This window comes from Stenella coeruleoalba (genome assembly GCF_951394435.1).
Source record: "Stenella coeruleoalba genome assembly, chromosome: 16".
NCBI lineage: Eukaryota > Metazoa > Chordata > Mammalia > Artiodactyla > Delphinidae > Stenella > Stenella coeruleoalba.
In genome coordinates, this window is record NC_137162.1 from 34520425 (window position 1) to 34538183 (window position 17759).

Consider the following 17759-nt stretch of genomic DNA (forward strand, 5'->3'; position numbering starts at 1 on the left):
AAGTCTTGGGTCAAGAAAGTGATGGGACTGGAGCTATGCTTTAGAGAGATTAGTCTGGCAGCAGTGTGAAGCATGAAGTAAAATGGAAGGAAACTTTCAGAGAACTTTCACACCTGAACTACAATCTAAGACTAGAAAGAAGTTGGGGAAAACGCTGCAGAAGTAAAACACCACAATATAGTAATTCCATGAAATGTCAAGGAAATGAAAGGATTCTGAGACTCTGAATTTTAGAAATGAAGATATCATTAAAAGATATGGGAATAACTAGTGGAAGAAATGTTATTGAGAAAAGATGACAAGTTTATTAGTGGCAGGAACAGGAAAGCTGGGAGAGACCAAAAAGGATAATTGAAATAGAGATCTGACGTTCAGGAGAAATTTGAGACGAAAGATATATAGATATATGAGTCATTCGTATAGAAGTGACAGATACAGCAATAAGATCTCTGAGGAAAGAGCTTGTAAAGATAAATAGCATAATGGGACAAATTCCAGAGCCACAGCCCCACGATTCAAATCCCAGTTCTGCCACTTATCCAACGAACAGTTTGGAATAAAACCACAATGCCTTATACCTGGAATAAGTGGGGAGAAATGGAAAACTGTGTCCCTTGTTCTGAGATACAGAAAAATCCTAAGATTTTAAAAAGGCAAAGAAACCAGTAACTACCACCAGCAGTCCACATGGTAGAAGATCTAGCCCTTCCACCACAGTACTCATCAGGTTCAATGAGGCAAATGGATGCCACAGATAACAAAAGGAAGGCGGCTTCATATCCAGAATAAATGGGTACTTCAAACAAGATGAAGGGTGAAAAGGGGCAAGGTTATATTAATTGTGCCCAATCCTATATGAGGGGAGATTTAGAGAATACACCTTTAAATGTCATCTAATGAGGAAAGGAAAGCAAGCAAGGTCCCAAAGTTAAGCATGAGCATTAAGTATTAATAAACTGCAGAGAGACTCGTATTTTACTTCTGGGATTATTTTTCTTTCACAAAGAGCTAAAAACTTAGAAAGCAAAGCTCTAAAAACCTTTTACGAGAAAATATAAAGCTATAAGGGGGCAAATGAAATAAGCAGGGTTTTTCCTTTTCTTACTTTTTCTTTTCGAAGGGGTAGTATTTATAAAACTAGCCAGTCACTGATAAGCACAAAATCACTGTAACTGGTAAAAAAATATATATATATATAACTAAAATAGATCTTTTTCAGTCAAGAAGGCTAAGGGTACTATGAAAACTTTTCAACTGCTTCAGAACAAAACACTAAGAGGTGACGTTCACATTTTTCAGTTAAGGGTATGTATAAGAAGGACATGTTTCAAGAAAAATATCTGAGGTAATTAAAGCCAGCGAAATAAAGGGGAAAAAAAGAGTAATACAACACATTTTTTGCTTCCAATATACTGAATGGCACACAGAGTGATTTTACAGAAATTATTTCTAAAAAACATGCAAAAATCAATTTATTTTATACACTGTGCATAGACACACCCCACCTTTTGACACAATATTTCTCCTTATCCATTCAAGGCTATCTAAATACTTGTCTTTACCCATTCATTCTTCAGGCCTTGCTACAGGATTTGATGAACAGTGACTCACAGATAATGGGACAAAAGGGAGAAAAAAAAAATTTTCTGACAGCTGGTTTTCTTAAAGTTCTAACACTAAGTCAGACCCCAAATCCCTTCCCCATAAAATGACTTCCCTTATACATCCCATACATAACCCTAAGAATGCTCTTTGACGTATTTTCATCTTTATAACTGACTGTGATGTTAAAGTTACTGAAACTCTCTCTGAACCTTCACAACAAATAAATGCCTATTTCCATGACTCTGATTTTGAATGCCTCTGCTCAATGAAATTTGCAAAAAGAAATTTTAAATAATCTATAAACAACTTTCTATCAAGGCAAATATTCATTTTAAATCTATATTCTATGGCAGGCAAAATTATCAAAGATTAAATGTTTTATTATAAAATTTATGTCTTACGTAAAATTTATGCAACAGTGGACTTATATTTGCATATGATGCATGCATTCTTTATAACAATATTGGGCTCTCTTGTATGTGTACAGTTCACATAAACCCAGGACTTTCTTACAGGAAAACAGTGGTAAAATGGAAAAACAAACTAGACTGGAAGTTAGGAGACAAAGCACTACTTTTGTCACTTGTTAGAAGACTTAGATAAGCTCACTTAACTTTGCTTAACCTCTTATTTTGTAGGGTTAAACTAGATTTAGCCATATTTTATAGCTTCACATCATTGTATTTGTTTTAATAGGTTTTTCTTCCCTTATATACCACAGTGTTTGTCATATCTTTGACTTATTTGATGCAAAGTTCCCTAGACTGCACCTCTGGAAAGACTTAAACTACTTCATAATTCCCCTTTTTTTTTTTTTGGCTATGCTGGGTCTTCGTTGCTTCACACGGGCTTTCTCTAGTTGCGGCAAGCAGGGCTACTCTTCGTTGTGGTGCGTGGGCACCTCATTGCAGTGGTGTCTCTTGTTGCAGAGCAAGAGCTCTAGGCACACGGGCTTCAGTAGTCATGGTGCGCGGGCTCAGTAGTTGCAGCACACGGGCTTAGTTGTCCTGCAGCATGTGGGATCTTCCGGACCAGGGATCGAACCCGTGTCCCCTGCATTGGCAGATGGATTCTTAACCACTGGACCACTAGGGAAGTCCCCATAATCCCTTTTTTGATGATGGAGTTTCTGCTTTTGTGACTAAAAGCAAAGCTGGCTGCAAAATGAACACTCTAAGGAAGTGACGATACTAACCTGTTTATAAATCCATGTGTAAAAAGTTAAAATAAAATTGATAGTTTTCCCCAATCATTTCCACTTTCCTCAAGTCCCAGTTGCCATTCCCTATTCCCTAAAAAGGAATGGACTGAGTAGATCTCTAGATTATGGAACAAGAACTATCTTGTTCTCTACTCATTACCTCTAAAGGGCTTTACACTTACCCTCTTTCAATTTCAGATGAAAAGACAATCCTCACTCTTCTTCAAGACTTACATAAAGTCCCGCTATTTTTTTTTTTACCATCTCCTTCTACCTTCATTCAATTATCCTTTCTCCAATATCTTAAATCACTGCCTTAGTAATCTATTCCCTTCTATCTTCAAATATCCAGAGGTCCATCTTTAATGAGAAGATAAACTGCTTGACTTCCATCTTCTAGAACACTTTCTTTTTGCTGCCAAGCATCTTGAACAAGTGCTTAAAATCACTTCTTTTATCTCCTCACCATACCCAACTTAATCCCTATAAATCAAGTTTCTATCCTTCTTTACTACTAAAATAGCACACCTGAAGGTCACCAATGAACTTCTAAGCTCTAAATCTAATGTTGTTGTGTTTTTTTGTAAATCCAATTTTCATGAATCTTCTATGACATGTGATTTCAGCAAGTACCCCATTCTTAAAATATTTTCCTTCCTAAGTTTTCACAACATTCTGTTACCCTGTTCTTCTCTGAACTCTTAATTCTTTCTGTGGTTTCCCTACTCTTTAACACTCTTAATATGAACATTCTCCTAGATTCAATCCTTGGCTGCCCATCTCTCACCCATTTCTCCTGTAGGAAACTGTAATTTGTTTAAACTATAACACAGTAAAAATAATCCCCAAACCTAGCCCATCTGGGAGCTCCAGTGCCACACTTTCAACTGCCTGATGAGCATAACTCAATACTAATGTGATCTCATTGCTAAATTTACTTCCTAAAGCACTCTTTGATCAAATTATTACCTTACTCTAAAACTTTCAATGGCTCACCCTTACCTACCAGATAGCAATCAAAAACAAAAAAGTATCTCCCAAACAGGGTCCATTTTGGTTTCCACAATTTTGTCTACCCTGTTTCTGCTACTTGGAATGCCTTTCTTGGTCCAGTTCTTCAGCTAGCTCCCACCCATCAAGGTTCAGCTCAAGTCCTTTACCTTCTTGAAACCATCTCAGACTACTATACTATTATATCCTCTTCTAAAATCCACAGGGATTCTCATCTTAAATAACCATTTTGGCATTTATTATGCATTTTTTGGCATTATACATTAATTTGTCACGTGTTGTCTTATGCTCGTTAGGCTTCACCTTCTTCAATGATTCTTTTTTGTCCCCCACAATACTATGCACAGTGTCTTTGCACAGTAGTCAAATATTTGTTGAATACTTGGTATTTACTGTAATTAAAATTATAGATAAAGAAAAGTTCAAGTTTCTTGGGACAGGTTTAAGCACCATTTTTAAGCAAAGAAAGAGGGTGTTATATTACAATTTTTTTTTGCTTCCTTCAAGAAATATCCTTAATCTGTCATAGCTATATTACATAAAAACAAGTTATAAAAATAACAGAAGTGATGCTAAGGCAATGAATGTTTCACTAAGTGAAAAGATGAACACAGCAGTACTTTAGCAATCTGAACATCACGGCAGTTACACTTGCTCCAAAGAGCAAGCGGAAAAAGACCACACAGTAGGCACTGTATTCCTTCAATAATTTCTACCCTTCCTAAACTTTCCTTTAGTCCTCTGCTACCCAGCTTCATTAGAACCATATCCTGCTCAAAGACCTTCGACTCCTCTCTGACCTAATGCTGACTCTGCCTCACAACCACACAGTTCCTCCTGCTTTCTTCGAAGTCTTTTATCCCAATGCCATGTCATGTCAGCTCTGCTCCCTCACCAGCCAACTGCCCTGAGGGTAGCAGATCAGCTCACCCTCTCATCCAATTCCAGGCTTGTTTATTCTCACATCTCCCACCTTTTGATAGCCAAATTTGCCTCCCTGAATAGAGGAATGGGGACCCAAGAATGCTTCTTTAGTCCTCTTGACTCAAAGCCCCTTTTGGAGTTCTCCATTCCTCTCTCCAGGACAACAGATTAGATGCCACACAAAAGGAAGAACAAAGGGATGTGCAGACCAGGATCTCACAAGAGGGCAATCTGACCTGTTACTCCAAGATAGCCAGCTATGAGGCAAGCAGGGTAAGCATCAGCGCCAGGCCACAATGGAAAAGGCTGGTATAATGAACTGGTAGGGGACAGGAAAGGGCATGAGACAGAGTCAGTATTATGTTGGAGGGCAGACAGGGCCCTTGATGAGGGAGAGGTCTGAAGGCTAGGTGATCAAAAGAAAAACGAAGTTAAAAGAAGGGCTGATTGAGGGAACACAGTACTTACCACGATACTTCTTTTGGCTAAACCTTATGTTGCATAACAGCTAATAGAAAAAAATGACATTCTTCATTCGCCGAAGGATAGACAGATGGAGGAGAAAGAGGTAACAGATGTCAAGCCGAATGGAAGGTACCAAAGACTGTAGACGAATAATTTTAATAAAACATAAGGCAATTATATTTGACAGTATCCACTGGTTATGAATCTACTGATGATGATAATCTGGCCCATTTTCAATTTGGATTTTAATTCACAGAAATAACTATAAAAGATATGATTCATGTTTATTTTACAAACCTGTGATTTCAGAAAACTGCTCTAAAGACTGCCTAGAGGGAAGAGGGAATGGGAAGACGTGTGTGGGATTAAGAGACACAAACTACTATGTACAAAATAAATAAGCAACAAGGATACATTGTACAGCACATAATAACTTTAAATGATGTATAATCTATAAAATACTGAATCACGACGTTGTACCCCTGAAACCAATATAATGTTGAAAATTAATTATACTTCAATTTAAAATAAAAAGTTGTTTAAAAAAAAAGACTGCCTAGAAAAAGGAAAGTACGTGGGAGTTTGTAGAGGTTATGCTGGCAACTGTGATCTAACTTCAGCTGTTCCCATTATGATAATTCATAAAGTAAAAATATAAAAAGAAATCATATGCATTTTGCACTATAAAATGTGTCCTAGATTACTATTTCATCATTAATAAACATATATATATTGCATTTCCACTCCTAAGCCATTTGAGGATGAAAAAAAAGTATAAGATATAACTTCCTCAATCTACTTCCAATCTCAATATTCTCAGAATAAATTTAATCACTCTGAAAATTTATGGAAGGTCTACTGGCAGAATACTTACGCAGATGGCTTTGTAATCTTAACTAAAAGGGACTGGTCAGTGAAGTTTGTCCATTTTGTCATACATTTTTACATTTACTATTTGAAGTTTTAACTTTTCTGTGTTACTTAGGGAATAAGAAAATAAATAGATGGTATGAACACTGTACTTAGTCCTACATAATATCATTAAGCAAGGAAGTTATGGTCGAAAGAAACAACTTCCAAGAAATTGTCTAGACTGATGTTTTAAAATGTATGCCTTCTAGTTCCTACTGTGGGTTATTTGAAACTATGTTAATGTTATGTTTTTTAAACAAGAAAGTAGATTAATTTGAAATACCACATAGGACACTAAGAACAAATATGAAGATGTGAAACCACACCAAAGCCAGGTGCAAGGGCAGGTGCAGCTAGATAATTTACATTCCCCCCACTCCCACTCTAGAACACAAACAAACTCCATGAGAATGGGAACTCCATTTTTGTTCTTTGCTGTATCTCCAAGCACCTAGAACATAAAAAGCACTCTGTAAATACTTGTTAAATGAGTGCTGAAAAAGTACAACCAAGTTGCGTTATGTCCTTCGGGCCATATTTTTTCTAATCTCCGCCTCTTGCATGACTTTATCTTAAAGACAAAATCTAGGTTTTGCAGGAAAAATATCTGTGGTTTTAAAACTTCACTTGAAATTATACACTTTAAAACAGTGAATTTTGTTATGTGTATAGTACTTTGAGAAATAAACTAAAACAGGGAGGAATTTACCACAGGGATTAAAATGGATACACTTATATAATGCCTCCTCCACCTTTCCTAGCTTTTTGTCCCTACATTTTTTAAATAACAAAATATTTGATACATTACAATTTACAACAGTGCCTTCTGTCAATCTTATAATGGATAGAAATTAGCAATGATGGAGGAATAGGCCTAGCAAACATAAGCAACCTGTGCTGTCCTATAGGTAAGATTATTTTACCATTTTCAAGAGCAAGGACCCACTGTAATTTGCCCCCGCATCATGAAACCTCCTTTTACTTGGCAGAACAGGCCATTGAAACAATGTTTCTCTGAAGTATCAGCAATGCACAGAGAGAATTATCAAAATTGAGCAAAGTTCTGCTCACATGTAGCAATTTGTTTCTTCCAGAAGAGGGTATGTTCCCTTTTTTCCCCTGAATCTTTTCTGAACACTGCATCATTTTTAAATGCAAAGAATATGTGTCACAGACTTAAGGCACGACTTCTAAAACAGTCAAGTCATAATTACCGTCTCGACATTTTAGACATGAACTTTACAGCAGAGATCACTCAGGAAAAATTCTCTAAATTATATTTTTACATTTTCTCTATATGATCAAGGAAAAACTAAGTTCATAATAGCTAATCAATGTATAACAACAGTCAATCAATTGTGGCATAAACAGGCAAAGGTATCAAAAACAATCTTTTTAAAAAATCTGTATTAAGCCATGGAGTCCAACATCATCACACATTTCACCTACACCTTCTGTAATGAGCATAAGTTTTAACAATCCCTCTAAGGTTGCCTTTACTATTGGTGACTCAACCCCAACTAGATGACAGATAATACAGGGAGAGAGACTCTTGTGAGCCTCTACAAAACAGTATTCAAAGATTTAACAATTATAATTCTAACTGTTTGCAAATAACACTGAAAGCCTGTAATATATACTAATTTGTTTTTTTGCTGAGGTTGATTTTATGGGAGCAAGTCAAGTAGCTAGTGAGTGAGCTTGGCTGACCTTCCAGTATTCACATCTTAAGGGCAACATTGTTCTCCTACATGTGTATGCTCTCTTTTATTTAGGGTCTAAAGGAGTCATACATTTTTCAGTAGTATTTTACTGCATTTTACAGGAATTTCAAATGCTATAATTGTATTTGCAATTTTAGAGAGTCACAAAGGTTTTTTTTTGGGGGGGGGGTGTTTGTTTGTGGCAAGATTTAACTCATCCATGGATCAAGAGTTGACCATACATTTCATGATCTGCTACATTCTTATAATTCAAAGTACATTAAAACTAGGCCTTTATAAAACTAAGTGGGGTCTAAAAATTTTGATTACACAAAATGCAGGGTTACATTATATCCAATTTGCATTATAAAAGACCATGCTATATAAACTTATAAAACTAGTTCTGGGGCTTCCCTGGTGGCGCAGTGGTTGAGAGTCCGCCTGTCGATGCAGGGGACACGGGATCGTGCCCCAGTCTGGGAAGATCCCACATGCCGCAGAGCGGCTGGGCCCGTGAGCCATGGCCACTGAGTCTGCACGTCCGGAGCCTGTGCTCCGCAACGGGAGAGGCCAAAACAGTGAGAGGCCCGCATACTGCAAAAAAAAAAAAAAAAAAAAAAAAAAAAACTAGTTCTGACAATGTTTATTATATTTTTAAAATTATAATTCTGGCTAATAGTCAAAGCTATAAAGTTTTTCTCCCTCAGGGAAAACTGTAAAACTCAGAAGCACTCATTGAAAAACACCAGAAATACCCTACTATATATAAATTACAGAAAAATCATGAGAGGAATTAAAACAAGAAACAAAAGCACTCTTTTACTCCTTTTTTTTAAAATATATTGAGCACCTACCAGGAACGAGGCACTCTCCTGAAGATAGAAAGATCAAAGACATTCCCTTCTCTCACAGAACTGATGCTCAAGCAGGGGAGAGAACAATTAAACAATCACTTACAAAGTATGATAAATATGACTGATAGGAGTACACATTGGTGCAAAGAGCTCAGATGAAGGAAAACCAGAGAAGGTCTCCCAAACAAAGTGACATATGTATAGGCTTAGGGTTTAGACCTAAAAACTAAGGTTGGAATTAGCCAGACTTGGGGGGAAGGGGGGAGGTAGGAAAAATGTTCCAGAGAAAAAGACTTGGAGGTGAGAACAAAGATTCAGAATGAAGGGGAGTGGAGAAGAGAGAGAGAGAGAGATGCAGAGAACCTGAGACAAGATGAAGCTTAAAAAGGTAAAGTAGGAACCAGATCACAAATGATCTGTTAAGATGTGTTGGTTACGGAATGTGGCCTTTATCTTAAGGCAACAGAAAACTAAAGGGTTTTTAGCAGAAAAAAGGCCATATTAAAATTAGCATATTAGCAAACAATAATATAACTGAAATGAAGAATAAATTAGAAAGAGATGCCATGGGAGGCAGGAAGAGCAGAGTGGCTGCCGTTACAGGTGTCTCGGATTAGAGATGATGGTGGTATGGAGGAGGGCTGTGGTAATTAGTATGGAAAGAAAAAGACTGGCCAGAGAAAGATTAGAAAGGTTGAACTGACAAGATTGGATGTGGGGACTAGCTAGACTGGGGGAAAGGAAGGGAGAGCAAAGTCAAATATTATTCCTAGATTTCTGGATCTTGCAATCTGAACTTAATATTTCCCTTCTATTGGAAATACTTACAAGGTTCTAAAAACATTACAGTTTCTTTTCAGTTACACACATTGATATAAACAGTGCAAAAAATATTTTAGATTTGGTTCTAGCAAATATGATTTTTATCTCTTGAACCATCTTCCACCTTTTCTACAATAAAGTATTAAAATGAGTCTGTATTCCACACCAAAAGGAAATTTAGTTAATAAAGACAGGTGCTCAGTGCATGGAGAAAACCAGCTTGAAATTAAAAGTTTGCTATCCAAAGTGAACCCTCAGATGAAAAAGTCAAGGACTGACAGTATCCCCAAAACAGAAAGTGTCTCAAAAGTGTTTTCTGTGAACCTATTATATTACCAAAATAAGCACAGGACTAGCTCTTTCATAAAACCATGACAGGCTTTCTTTTTACAGCAGAATTTGATAGAATTTTGGCAAGCTAAATAAAAAAGATCTATAGAAAAAAAGAGCACCACCCTTTGAAATCCAATGTCGAGAACAAAAAGCACTTGCTTTCAAAACTCACTCATTCATTCAGAAGTTTAGGTGCTCTAAACTTCTGTAAATAGATTAACATTGGCCAAGGAGATTAGGCACTCTTTAATCTTTCATTTTGTCTCTATAAAACTATAACCAATACTGTGAACATATACCGTCTACTCAGGAACGAAATTTCAAGAGCTACTCATTCCCTTAAACGTTTTACCACCTTATAAACAGAATACCATATTAAGTTTGTATATCAATGTATTTATAATGTATGTATTTATATAGTCATATGGGGGTAACAAATTAGATGGTACACCTTTCTGTCTTTGCAAAAATTGAAAATACTACTTGTATACTCTCGAGGCGATTTTACATATCACAAAATAAGAATTTCCTCACATTGAACGGATTCAACTAATCTATGAAATAAAAATTAGATGCCCCACTACAGGTATCTTAGGACCCCTTTCACCCAACTCCCATGGGTTTCTCCCATGAACTCTTTTATCAGTTATCTAGGGAATCTGTGAGGGATGGGTTATCATTTCATTTGCAAAACAGGAATGTGTTAACTATGAAAAATGAACAAAAACTATGTTTTCTGAACTATCATCATTTTCCCCTTTCAGTCTATGTGGCAGAAGGACCCATTTCTCACGAAAACTAACAGTAAACTTGGCGAATCCTGACTGCTATCAGAGGGACTATCCCCTACTTACACACACACATGTCCACTAATTTCAAGCCTCTGACAAAATGTACTCTCCCCACTCTCTCATATTGGAGGAAAGGAGAACTTTCCTTCTATAGCTATACAAATAAATGTCTTGCTGGCCTTTCTACAGTTTCCTATCGATGGCATCGCTTCAAACTAGTTTAAGACTCGCGATACATCTTTCACGCCTTAGGTGAGGAAGATGATGCTAATACAATAATTTGCTAAAGATTACAATGCTGACGACTGAATGTGTACTGTCAAACAAAGCGAAGAATTATACTGTAATGTAAGGAAAAAGTCCTCAGGAAAGAACATATCCCTAAAGCCGTAAACGCAAAATTTTAACATAATTAGAAGGCCACGTAGATAATATTAACTCAAAATCTCCCTGACTTCGACAGTTGCTACCAAGTTTTCCCGTGAAATGGAGGTTAGGGATCGGCCTTAAAATGCTCAGAAAGAGAAGAGACTCTCCCAGAACTGAAAGGGGGAAGAGAAACCAGAGAAGAGAAACATGGTGAGGAAAGAGAAAAACTAGCCCTAACGCGCCAAAGGGTCTATTCAACAACAAAAAAGACATTTTTGAACCGATTTACGAGGGGTAACCCGAGCCCAAACCCCCGCAGACCGAGGGGCGAACCGCGGAGTCTGGGGAGGAAGGCACCCGAGCCCAGTGACAATAGGAACCGTTCCTTTCTAGGAGTGGGGGCTCCGAGAGGAGACCGTGCCTCGCCGGGCCGCCTTCCCGTCCGCTCGGGAGAAGCTAGACCCACCTGGAAACCGCCATGGCCGGGCGCCGGCGGTTCGGAGCTCCCCGCGAGCGACGCGCCGCGCTACCGACGCGCTAGTTTCCAGGGAGCGGAGCGGCGCAGGCCCAGGCCACGGAGCAGATAGGAGCGGCCGGTGCAGCGCAGGATGTCCCGGCGCGGGCCCTCGGGCATCTGCCCCGCCGCCTACCAGAGCTCGTCCCTGCCGCGGCCCGGGAGCAGGGGTCTGAGACGTCGGCGGAGGCAGCACTCCTCCGACCCGCACGACTTCAAACCGGGTGCCCCCAACCCCGCTCTTTGCTGACGCAGGCGTCGGCACGCCGGACTGAGCGTCAGCGCGCCGGAAGTGACGCCAGCTCACCGCCAGGGGCTCCGCTCCGCCGCTGAGTAGGAGTATGAGCCCTTACGGCCTGGCGGCGCGCGCCGCCAAAACAAGCTGTCTTTGCTCATCTAGAGGGGGTCGGTAGTCTTCATACGAGGCGAGAGAGGAGAAATGAGTCCACTTATTTTCTAGGGAAGGAAAAGAAGCGATCTAGCCAAGGTTCTGGGAGTTAAAACCTTTGCTTCTAATTCCTCACTGCCCCGATCTCCATCTCACCAGACTGCTTCTAGAGAAAGCAGAATCCACAGGACCATAGCATGCTCTAGTCCAGGTGGCGATGCCAGTGGGAGGGGTGAAATCCAGAAAGATCTGCAACGGCACTGAAGACACGGCTCGAATGTTTGCCATCTATCTGCCATATGTTCTGCCTAGGTATTGGAGGGAAGGTATTCTGTCAACCATTTTGCCATGTTTGATTTCTTAATTGCTTGTGTTGTTGGTACCATGATTTTCTCAACCATATTTGAAAACTCTCAGCCATTTATTTATGTATTTATTTATTTGCTTATGTGGCTGTTCAGTCGCTTAATTTATTAGGCTTTTAAACATTCTTCTGTCACCTAGTGCAGGCCCTTATCACCTTAAACTTGATTTTTTGATAGTAGTCAAAGTAATATTTCTCCAGCTTCAACTGAGCCCATCTTAAAGGCCTCCAGCAGATTAATCTTCATGAAACACTGCTTTCACCGTGTCACTCCTCTGCTTATAAAACTTATCCATTGGTTTCTTATTATCTGTAGAGGCTTTGCCTCAACCCTGAGTCTTTTTCATCTATAAAATGAGGCTAATGAGAAGTACTATAGAAATAAAATGAGGTCATGTATCTAGAAAAGCTTACAAGAGTTTATAAAGCATAAAGGGAAAGAAACTAACTTAAGAACCTATGTGTTAGGCATTTGGCATGCATTATCTCATATAATTTGTAGGCCAACCCTGTAAAGTAAGTTTTAATCTTCATTTACAGGTGAGAAAACTAAGCTCAGGAAGGTTAAGTAATTTGCCCAAGATCCAAGCTACTAATAATATTTACTGTTCATTCTTAAACAAATATTAATTTGGCCCCTGCTCTATGCCAGACACTCTGCTCGGCACTGTTTTATACTATTAGACAATATCTGATTAAGCTGATGTTCACATGTCTTCATATTTCACAGCCTCCTCCCACCTGCCTTTTCAGTTCATCTAACACCACTGAAACTAACAAGCAGGTACATTTACTGATTGTACACTACATTCATTTATTCAGCCAAAATTAAGTACCTACCACATGCTAAACTCTATACTAGAGATTAGGGCGTCTAAAGAAACCAAAAACAGATAAGGTGCCCACTCTAGTTGAACTTACATTCTAATGGGAGGAAAGAGAGCGAACAGATAAACAAGAAAATATCATGTTTGTATGCTATGGAAAGCAGAATGCTGGGATAGAGAGGGTGATTAGAGACCCCAGACTGGGTGATTAGGGGGAAACAAAGAAGGAGCTTAATTTGAGGCCTGAAGGACAAGAGGGAGCCAGCTATGTGAAAACCTGGGGAGCCTTCCAGATAGGGGATACATCTAGTGTAAAAACCTAAGAGAAGCTGGCTATCTTGGGAGACAAGATGGGAGAGGTAGAAAGGGGCCATTGTAAGGTATTTGGATTTTAGTCAAGCAATAGGAAGTCATAGGAGGGTTTTAAACATGTGAGTAAAATGATCTGATATACATTTTAAAAAATCTTACTCTTTAGTATCCAAGAGGTAATTAGATATATAGTTCTAAAGGACATATAGAAGAGAAGAAAAGGCTGGTGTTACAGATTGGTAAGGCATAGTGTAATAATCAAATATATTGAAGTCAGACTGACTTGTTTTTAAATCCTTCCTCACCACACTTAACAGTTGTGTGTCCAGGGAGTTGTATAACCTTTCTAAGCGTCAATTGCTTCTGGGAAATGGGGACAATAATAGCACCTTATAGGGTTGTGGTAAGGATATAATGAATATAAAGCATTTAACCCAGTGACTGAAACTTTAAGCACTCAAAAACATTATTAACTACATTGAGTGTTCTTTTTGTTACCTATGCAACCTTAAGCAAATGACTTACCTTCTATGTCTCAATTTCCTCAGCTGTGAAATGGGGATAATATTAGTACTGGTACACAACCCTTATCTGAGACCCTGGCTAGAGATGGTTTTCTGAATTTAGAATTTTTTAGATTTTGAAAGGTAATCCAGTGCATATTATGTCACACCCTAGCAGCTTCTAGGGCAGCACCCCATGGTCAAGTACATTTATAGTTCTGCAGCAAAACATAGGAATAGCCATACTAAGAGGACTAAATAAGAAACTCTAAATAGATGCATGGCAGTTTAGGTCAGGTTTTGCTGCCAGACGCATTTTTTTTAAAGTATCATTCAGACCTTTTTCAATTCCAGAATTGTAAATAATGGATCATGAACCTGTACTTTGTAAAGTTGTTGTAAGGAGCAAATGAGTTGATACATGATACACTTAAGAAATACTAAGTGCTAAATAAATTGTAGCTATTATTATTTTTTTTTATCACCAGAAAGGTGGCTTCAAAAATCAATGGCAGGACTTCCCTGGTGGCGCAGTGGTTAAGAATCCGCCTGCCAATGCAGGAGACACGGGTTCGAGCCCTGGTCCAGGAAGATCCCACATGCCGTGGAGCAACTAAGCCCGTGCGCCACAACTACTGAACCTGCGCTGTAGAGCCCATGAGCCACAACTACTGAGCCTGCGCTCTAGAGCCCGCGAACCACAACCACTGAGCCTGTGTGCCACAGCTACTGAAGCCTGCGCGCCTACAGCCTGTGCTCCACAACAAGAGAAGCCACCACAATGAGAAGTCCGTGCACTGCAACGAAGAGTAGCTCCTGTTCACTGCAACTAGAGAAAGCCCGCACACAGCAACAAAGACCCAACACAGACAAAGAAAAAAAAAAAAACTATACCCAGTAGGGTGGCTATTATAAAGCGCGCGCGCGCGCAAGAGAGCAAACAAAAAAAGTAAATAACGGGCTTCTCTGGTGGCACAGTGGTTAAGAATCCACCTGCCAATGCAGGGGACAAGGGTTTGAGCCCTGGTCCGGGAAGATCCCACATGCCGTTGAGCAACTAAGCCCATGCGCCACAACTACTAAGCCTGTGCCCTAGAGCCCATGAGCCACAACTACTGATCCCGCGTGCCACAACTACTGAAGCCTACGCACCTAGAGCTCATGCTCCGCAAGGAGAGAAGCCACCTCAATGAGAAGCCTATACAACACAACGATGAGTAGCCCCCACTCGTCACAACTAGAGAAAGCCCACACGCAGCAACGAAGACCCAACGCAGCCAAAAATAAATAAATTATATTTTTAAAAAAGTAAATAACAAGTATTGGCAAGGATCTGGAGAAACTGGGACGCTTGTGCACTGTTGGTTGGAATGTAAAATGGTGCAGCCACTGTGGGAAACAGTATGGAGGTTCCTCAGAAAGTTAAAAATAAAATTAGCATATGATCCAGCAATTCCACTTTTGGGTATGTGCCCAAAAGAACTGAAAGCAGCCGCGGAGCAACTAAACCTGTGTGCCACAACTACTGAGCCTGCACTCTAGAGCCCACGAGCCACAACTACTGAGCCCACGAGCCACAACTACTGAGCCCACGTGCCACAACTACTGAAGGCCACGTGCCTAGAGCCCATGCTCCACAACAAGAGAAGCCACCGCAATGAGAAGCCTGCGCACTGCAACAAAGAGTAGCCCCCGCTTGCTGCAACTAGAGAAAGCCTGTGCACAGCAGCAAAGACTCAACGCAGCCAAAAATAAAACAATAAATAATAAAAATAAATTAATTATTTAAAAAAACTGAAAGCAGAAACTCAAATATTTATACACACATATTCATAGCAGCATTATTCAAAATAGCCAAAAGGTAGAAGCAACCCAAGTGTTCATCAACCGATGGATGCATAAACAAACTGCACTATACATACAATGGATTATTATTCAGCCTTAAAAAGGAAGGAAAATTTGACACATGCTACAACATAGATGAGACTTGAAGAAGTTATACTAAGTGAAATAAGCTAGTCACAAAAGGACAAATACTGTATGATTCCACTTATATGAGGTATCCAGAGTAGTCCATTCATGGAGACAAAAAGTAGAATGGTGGTTGCCAGGGGGTGGAGGAAGGTAGGAATGAGGAATTATTGTTTAATGGGTACAGAGTTTCAGTTTTGGAAGAAGAAAAAAGTTCTGGAGCTGGATGGTGGTGATGGTTGCACAACCATGTGTGAATGTACTTAATGTCACTGAATTGTACACCTAAAATGGTTAAAATGGTAAATTTGGGGGTGGGATGAATTGGGAGATTGGGATTGAAATCTATACACTACTGATACTATGTATAAAATAGATAGCTAATGAGAACTTACTGTATAGCCCAGGGAACTCTACTCAGTGCTCTGTGGTGACCTAAATGGGAAGGAAATCCAAAAAAGAGGGGATATGTGTATACGTATAGCTGATTCACTTTGCTGTACAGCAGAAACTAACACAACAGTGTAAATCAACTATACTCCAATAAAAGTTAATTTTAAAAACAAAATACAAAAAAGAAAAAAATGGTACAATTTATTTTATGTGTATTTAACCACAACTTATAAAAAGTAACTTCTAGTAAGACGTTACCCCTTTCTGACATGGCATAGCACATCTGTGTGCCCTTATGTTTGTTTTGGGGGCAATGTTTCTGACAGAAAGCATGGTCTCGAATGTCTCCTTTAATAATTATGACTTTCCAGTAGCAAACTTTTTCACTGTAATTAGTGAAAAATGTCACTAGATGTCACTCTTTAGCTGAAAAACTATTCCAATTTGGTTCAGTAGCCGATAGCTATAAGTAATTCCAGAGCATCAGATAAAAGCCTGTATATAGTGCTTTGCTCATACAAATACGGTTTTCTGGGAAAGAGAAGGTTTCCATCTGTGAAATGTATTAATAAGCTACTCTGTTCATGAAATTTATGTTAATGTTTATTAACTTCATTGGTACTAATTGTTTTTCACTATAAATTGAGTTTGTGTAATTAAGACATAACTAACTTTGTAAGTGATAGTGAAACACAAAGCTGAAATGTAAAGATCATTTATCATTGAAAGTCAGGTGGCTTTACCACTAAATGATGTGTGACATTGGGTAAGTCCTTTAATCTCTCTGATTTCACCAGAGTAGTAGAAACATCCTTTCTTAGGTCAATATACACTACCGTATATTTGCTCTGTGCTAAAACATATTTAAGTACACTCTAATTCTAAAATATTTTGGTTTTTATAGTAGTAATCAAATTGTAACTGTTGAAATACAATACCAATGGGAGTTCAGTAACAGAAAATACTGCCCACAAGAAGACATTAGGAAATATAATGAGACTTCTTGATGTCCTGAGGGAGTATTTTAGGAAAATACTTGTATTAAACAATTATAGTCAGAGGTATAAACTCTTGAAATAAAAAAGATCACATTTACTACTGAGAACAGTTTTTAAAAGATAATGGAATATCCTAAAGTGTAAAAGAAAAATTGCTTTGTTTACCTGTAAAATTCTTAAGATTCAAGAACACATTGATTCTTAAAGATTAACCATTTGAATTGGTAATATTACACTATAATCAAAATAATTTTTTAAACTTCTAATTTTTGTAAGAAGTTTGTAATTGAGTTATAATACCTAAAAACAATCAAAAGACCAAATGCTCACCGCTGGATGAAATGCTGGACATTATAATGCATCAATAAATGAGGATATTACATTTTTATTAGTAGTAACAGTTATTAGGATTAAGAGTATTAGGATGAGAAAAACTATCAGAAATGGTAGGTAAAAATATAGAACTCAGAATGATATAAAAAATAGAGTGTAAATCGTG

General features: G+C 38.5%; 1 protein-coding gene across 2 annotated transcripts in view; it reads right to left on the minus strand.

Moving 5' to 3' along the window:
* Positions 1-11756, minus strand: part of BTAF1 (B-TFIID TATA-box binding protein associated factor 1) — a 95489-nt gene extending 83733 nt beyond the window's left edge. For both annotated transcript variants that reach the window (XR_013824243.1, XM_079899906.1), the window contains exon 1: positions 11457-11756. Coding sequence is in view for 1 of the 2 variants with exons in the window: in XM_079899906.1 (XP_079756032.1) it covers positions 11457-11470 (14 nt within the window). In the remaining variant the exon portion in view is untranslated. The remainder of the gene's footprint in view (positions 1-11456) is intronic.
* Positions 11757-17759: the final 6003 nt, after the last annotated feature.